Below are 7,083 nucleotides of genomic sequence, written 5' to 3' on the forward strand. Positions count from 1 at the left end.
TCACTTTCATAACTGGGTACTGTTGTAGTTTGCGCTTCTTTTTGTCTGAGAGAGTTTTCGAGCTTCTCAAGCAGAAAGTACACTGCCCAATTTTCGAATGTTTTTGCGAAGTGTGAAATACTTTGCATAGAGTTGACTGAACTCTTTGAAATGGTGCTGCAAAGATTTTGAAATTTGGGCCAGAAGCTAATTCCGAGTTACATTTTATTCCCGGGCAAAATTTTAAATTTAAACCCTTCACAAAATTTAAAGTGTCTTCTACGTCTACCCAGTTAATTGAATTATCTTGACTAATTAACTGTTTCGTTTCAACTGGACGAAAAGGGACTAAAATGGTGCATTTTCCGGTTTCTGTTATAATTAGTTGAACTGGATCAACATCTTCTGGCAAAAGTCCTACATTCTTTCCATTTGTTATTGAAACTGACTTTTCCCGACGGAAATTAAAATAACTCTGAAAATTAAAACAAAAATTATTATAAAACTATATCTCAGTCAAAAGGGGATTAGAATTTTAATTTGCTTATAGCATGGATATGAAACACTTAAACATAGATGTTAAAAGTATAGCATAAAAAATCAGTTTACGAAGCCCAAATTAATACGAGCAAAGGCAGGACGTTATGCCAGTGCAAAATTGCGGTATATTTTTATAAATTCCAAATAAATCTTAAATGTTCTTCCCGGCAATTTAAATTGAAGTAAAGAACATCTTTAAATAAAATTATATCTTTTGTTTCTTGACAGACTTACGTTATCGCAGGCTACATAAGAAAAATTTACTTTCACATTAAATGATTAAGTGTTGCTTCAAATTCCTTAGACTATAGCCTTTGTCTTAGATGACACAAAATTATTACTTTTATATTCAATTCCAGGGTTCGGCATTTATCAAAAATTTCCTGCAATAAAAGTGCTCCAATATCCTTTGACGCAAATATTCCTTTTTCTACCGAACAAGTTACTAGGTCGTTGGTCTGTGTGGCGTTATTTGTGTTCAAAGTCATAGTTTGTGACATAAAATCTATAAATTTTTATTTCAATTAGGAACTACCTTCTTTGATGCCCAACAATTTAATTTAAAATTGTTTTTGTAACACTTACTGTTTGTTGATGGTTTGCACTGAATTGCAACGGCAACCTGCTTAGACACCTCCTTAGGCCTTGGCTTTTGGTTATGGTTCGACGGATTTTCTATCTTTGTTTGGGTACTTGCTTCTTCTGTTTCGTGGTTTGAGAACCCCTATCTCTAAGGATTTTTGCATTTTGGCTACATTGGGTGGCTACAGTAACTTTATTTAATGAAGATCCATCCATTTCGCCGCTCGCTTTAAAATTAAAAACCTAACGTAGCGCTGTAGCAGACAATTTTTACGTCACGAAACCCGTTGGATCATTATTGGCTGAAATGTTTTGGCTGCTCCTACAACAGGCTGGGAAATAAGGATATTTTTTAAACTAGTCCTTGGGACCAGTGACCCCTCTAGTCCCCGAAATAATTAACTGGTCTCTGGACTGGTCCCAGCCTTTGTTCTCCAATAGATTTGCAATTAATAAACTGGTCCCGAGGACCAGTAACCCCCAATTCTTGAATTAAAAAACTAGTCCAAGCAATTAATAAACTGGTTTTGGACCAGAGGAAGTGTGCTATTTCCCAGCCTGTCCTACAAACTCCACCCAAACCCCACCCGCTTGGATTTCTCGGCGCGAGAGGAAAAATAAAGTTGGAAAGGGGGCTGACATTTTCCCCCCCTTGATGGTAAAAGCTTTCCGTATAAGACGGCCGCTATGTTATGCATAATAGAAAATCACTTCGTATGTCATGCGCTTCTGATATTAGTCAAGTCTCAAGAATGTTTAATTATTCTTCATCAAAACGATGTAACGCTCAATAAGGCGAACAATTAAAGAAGAAAATATTTAATATTAATTATATTTATTTTAATATCTAAGATAATCTTGTTTCTCAACTCAAAATTAATACGGAAAGAGTAAAAAAGCAGTCTATGTTTTTGTCTGTGTGTGTCCGTCCATTGTTACACTAGTTCGTCGCGTTAGCAGTTCGCCTTGTGTTTATGTGTAAAGAAATCATACAGAACCTTAATATTCCCTTTTTCCATAATATAAAGTGAATATGTGGAAGTATTTTTCGTAATTACGATGCCTTTAGCAGTTTTGTAGCTTGAAAGATCTCTTTCATTTTGATATTCCAAGGACATTTTTAATATTATTATATGAAATGGCTGTTTATATATTACTTAAGCTATACTCTCTTAAAACTCATGGGTTGAATGAGTTGGGCTATTTGAATTTTGACTAACATTTGGTTAAAAAATAACCCAGTAGCAGTTGAATAAACATTCCCTGGTAGTTTGGTATGGGGTTGTTTCAAAGCCAAAACAAGTTGGGAAAACCAAAATATTACCTCTCCGAGTCAAGAGGTCTACTACTACAAACTTATTTACCTAGATATGGAATTATTTCACTTTTTTGAAGTAAAAATTTACGAAATATTGAAGCAGTATTCCAAACATAGCGAATGTACAGTAAAGCAGACGACATTTTACATCCAAATCTTGGACACATGGGAATCAGTCAATGGGGAAAAGAACAGGAAATGAAGTCTACGCTTCAGCTGTTTACCGTATATTCTGATAGCTACATTCACAACTGGTTTGCAGTGTAAACACTATCGTCTCGTCTCACCTCAACAATATTCTTAGTTTGCCAACATGAATGTTAACGTTAAATAACACCAAAGCTAAATTGTAGCTAGACGCACTAATAGTCAATGCGCACCATAAATGGAATAATAAGTCTGTACCTACTACCCGTTTACCATAAGCCCTTTTACTAATCTAATTGCCACCATCTTTTCTTCTATTATAAAATCTTAACCTGATTATTTAAGAGTGTATTTAACTTTCGGCTCACTCTGAGCCGTTAATGTCTCTTCATTTCAGACACGAAAATCAAAGCCAAAAGTTTACTTCACCTCAGGCCTCAATTATTTACTCTTTGTTTCACTAATCCTATTGCGGATAATGCGCGCTTGTTATACCCGCCGGAGTCTAGGTCTTAGTTTTCTTCATGTAATCACTAAACCAAGGATTATTCTATATACAGTTGTAGTATAGCTTAAGTAATATATAAACAGCCATTTCAAATAACAATATTAAAACAAATCTTTGGAATATCAAAATTAAACAGAGCTTTAAAGCTACAAAAGTACTAAATGCATCATAATTACGAAAAATACTTCCACATATTCACTTTATATTATGGAAAAAGGGAATATTAAGGTTCTGTAGGATTTCTTTACACATCAAAACAAGGCTAACTGCTAACGCACTAGTGTAACAATGGACGGACACACACAGACTAAAACATAAGCTGCTTTTTAACTCTTTCCGTATTAATTTTGAGTTGAGAAACAAGATTATCTTAAATATTGAAATAAATATAATTAATATTAAATATTTTCTTCGTCAGTTGTTTGCCTTATTGAGCGTTACATCGTTTTGATAAAGAACAATTAAACATTCTTGAGAGACCTGACTAATATTGGCGTTTGAAATGAAGCATACGCCCGTTGCGTCGCCTTACTCAAATAGGTAGTATATAAGGGTTTCGAATCGCAGCTATGGATAAGAACATCGCAATTGCGTGAACCTTGGCGGAAGACCCCGTCAATGGAAGGCTAGACGTTTCTCGTAACCCTAGCCGATCGCCGCGTATGTCTTAACCTTGAGGATGATGGTGGTGTTAGAAGCCAGGTGTACAGACTAGTGTCCATGTGGGATGGACAAAAGCAAAGACCAGAAGATGGTGGTGTTAGAAGCCAGGTGTACAGACTGGTGTCCATGTGGAATGGACAGAGACGAGAAGGTGGAGGTGTTTAGAAGCCAGTAAGTACAAACTGGTGCCCATGTGGAATGGGCGAAAGACTAGAAGATGGTGGTGTTTAGAAGTTAGTAAGTTCAGACTGGTGTCCATGTGGGGTGGACAAATGAACAGAGTTGTTAGACAGGTAATGGAGTAATAGCCTGTAAGTGGAATACAATTTCCGGGACTGTAAATGCAGTCTGGAAATTGAATACACGTTTGCTCCGATTTGCAAACTGCGAACTCGGTCACGTGGGTGTAACAACGGACAGACAGACACACACACAGACAGACACACAGACACGTCGAAATTAGAACCTCTCCGTGACATACGTCACTCGTATTATTATTCTTTGTATTTATGTTTTTGCTCCTTTCTTTGTAATTTTTTCGCCCCTTCTTTTGTAATTTTTTTTGAGCCTCTCTTTGCCGCTCCTTTAGTAACTTTCTTCTGCGTTTCCGCTGTAGCTTTCTTTGAGGTTTTCTTTGCTGATTTTTTTTTAGGTTCATCTTTCTGTTCTACTGTAGATTTTCTTTTTGTTCTAATCAAGTTTGGGTTTTCTTTTTCAGTAATCATGTCCGTCTTTTTTGACTCTTTGTTGTTATTTTTGGTTTTGGCGTATAGCTTCTTAAGTTGTCCGTATAAATTGTCCCTAAGATTGTGTCCTCCTTTGCTCATACTTCCACTTTTAATACTGATAAACTCTTGAATCCTCGCATGTGTTATTTTTCGCAACCAGATCTTATAAAAAAGATTAATACTATCTTCGCTAAACTGTTCCAACAATCCAGGAATTTTCTTTATTCCTTCCTGAAACGTTTCTTCAATTTTGTGGTTTTCCTTTACCTTTGAAGCGCACACCTTATAATAATGTTATTTAATTAGAGGCACATATTTTCTTTGACCAAACAGGTTGTCTTACCTTAATCATATTTTTCCCATGTTGCTTCAAAGTCTCAGAGTTTGCATGCAATCGGACTGTGTTGTTTACTTCCCGTACAAACTCTTGTAGAACCTCTTTCGGAAAAAACATACCTCCTCTATCTTGTTGTTTTAATTCTACTGGCAACTGCATTTCCTTCTCTTCGTCATCTAATGAGGTTTTGAAACACAATCTGTATACTTGCCCATAGAGGATTTTGGTTTTCATGGTGTGGCGTGTTGATTCTTTTAAGCGCTTGGATACCCTCCACAACTCTCCTAATGTTCCTCCTCCAAGTCTTAAAATGCCACTTAGGCTTTCTTCCTTGAAATTAGAAGGGTTGACCTTTATTTCTTTCTCTTTTATTACATTAGTTGTAGTTTTATCCTCATCACAGATCAAATCATCTTCAATATCACAGTCTATGTTTTCGTTTTCTTCGTCTACTCTATCGCTATGAACAAATCTTAAAAAGAACCAGATTTGATTTATCCCCACTTCATATACAATAAAAGTTTAACATACCTGTAAACACTACACAAGTAAAAGTTGAAGAGTTCTTGCAAATCTGTGTTGTTGTAATCGTCGAATTGGAAATTAAATTCACCTCTTAATTTTGTACCAAATTTTAGGAACTCGAATACATCTTTAACTTCGTGGACACACGTGCCTAGACTTTCTATAAAAATACTCCAATAATCTGATTGAATAATAAATCTATGACACTGGGTTCTTTTTTCATTAAAAGCGACGTGTAACTCCTTTTTTATTTCTAATTCGATATAATCTGTAATCTTTTTCAAATCCATTTTTCATATAATTTTACGAAGTTCCGATACAGACTGAGTAAGGCGACGACTAGATAGCAGACGAATTTTCAACTTAGAATGTGATTGGCTTATACATTTTTCACGCATATGTCACCGCCTAGAAATAGTTCCCCTTATTCTCGCCAGACGGCAACCCTAATAAATTGATGCAGTTTTTGTCAGTATCCCCCCATAGGTGGCTAGTGCCGACTAAAATAAAAATCTTTCCGTATAAGACGGGTCTACCAAAGAGTCTAGAAAATCACTTCGTATGTCATGCGCTTCTGCTAATATTAGCGTTTGAAATGAAGCATACGCCGGTTGCTTCGCCTTACTCAAATAGGTAGTATATAAAGGTTTCATATCGCAGCTACAGGTAAGAACAGCGCAATTTCGTGAACCTTTGGTGGAAGCTCCGCCATTGGGAGGCTAGACATTTCTCGAAACCTTAGCCGATCCCCGCGTACGTCTTAACCTTAATGCTGATGGAGTAGAAGCAAGTGTGTACAGACTGGTGTCCAAGGGGGATGGACAAAAACAAAGACTAGAAGATGGTGGTGTTAGAAGCCAGTGTGTACAGACTGTCGTCCATGTGAGATGGACAAAGACCAGAAGATGGTGGTGCTTAGAAGCCAGTGTGTACAGACTGGCGTCCATGTGGGATGCACAAAGGGCAGATGTCGGTGTTGATTAGAAGCTAGTGTGCACAGGCTGGTGTCCATGTGGGATGGACAAAGAAGAGATGTCGGTGGTGATTAGAAGCCAGTGTGTACAGACAAATGTCCATGTGAGATGGACAAAGGCCACAAGAGGGTGGTGATTAGAAGCAAGTGTATACAGACTGGTGTCAATGTGGGATGGACAAAGACTAGAGGGTGGTGGTGTTAGACAGGTAATGGAGTAATAACCTGTAAGTGTAATACAATTTTCGAAATTTCCGGAAATTGAGAACACGTTTGCTCCGATTTGCAAACTGCGAACGCGGTCCCCTGGGGTGTAAGTTACAGACAGACAGACACACACACATACACAGACACGTTGAAATTAGAACCTCTCCGTGACATACGTCACTCGGAGAGGTAAAATATACATTTCATAGGGCTTGAGTTTAACAAGCTGCCCCAGCAGAAAGGACACTCGTGCGGGATATGTAAGATAATAAAAAAGTGAAACAATAGGGGCTAAAAAAAGCGAGCATTTGATAAAAATTCCTTTACTAGACGCCATACCTCCAGTTGTTAGCAGTCTGGGAAATAGCACACTTCCTCTGGTCCAAAACCAGTTTATTAATTGCTTGGACTAGTTTTTTAATTCAAGAAGTGGGGGTTACTGGTCCTGGGGACCAGTTTATTAATTGCAAATCTATAGGAGAACAAAGGCTGGGACCAGTCCGGAGACCAGTTAATTATTTCGGGGACTAGGGGGGTCACTGGTCCCAAGGACTAGTTTAAAAAATATCCTTATTT

General features: G+C 37.4%; 1 protein-coding gene across 1 annotated transcript; it reads right to left on the reverse strand.

Moving 5' to 3' along the window:
• Nucleotides 1-4,231: 4,231 nt before the first annotated feature.
• On the reverse strand, nucleotides 4,232-5,664 carry LOC149679035 (uncharacterized). The gene is made up of 3 exons (XM_089835970.1): nucleotides 5,334-5,664; nucleotides 4,809-5,274; nucleotides 4,232-4,747 (listed from the first exon to the last, which is right to left on the reverse strand). Exons 1-3 carry the CDS (start codon nucleotides 5,615-5,617, stop codon nucleotides 4,232-4,234), a joined length of 1,266 nt encoding a protein of 421 aa, XP_089692096.1. The 5' UTR covers nucleotides 5,618-5,664.
• Between the last annotated feature and the right edge of the window lie 1,419 nt (nucleotides 5,665-7,083).

The sequence above is a fragment of the Phalangium opilio genome, unplaced genomic scaffold (genome assembly GCF_054372755.1).
Source record: "Phalangium opilio isolate 3A_F unplaced genomic scaffold, DU_Popi_V2 ptg000042l_1, whole genome shotgun sequence".
Classification (NCBI taxonomy): Eukaryota; Metazoa; Arthropoda; class Arachnida; order Opiliones; family Phalangiidae; genus Phalangium; species Phalangium opilio.

What these genes read in the sequence shown, in the direction of transcription:
- LOC149679035 (XM_089835970.1), bottom strand. Translation starts at nt 5,617, where the DNA reads ATGGATTTGAAAAAGATTACAGATTATATCGAATTAGAAATAAAAAAG. An exon ending in TACTTGTGTAGTGTTTACAG is followed by an intron (nt 5,275 to 5,333) that starts GTATGTTAAACT and finishes GTTCTTTTTAAG; the next exon opens with ATTTGTTCATAGCGATAGAG. An exon ending in ATGGGAAAAATATGATTAAG is followed by an intron (nt 4,748 to 4,808) that starts GTAAGACAACCT and finishes CATTATTATAAG; the next exon opens with GTGTGCGCTTCAAAGGTAAA.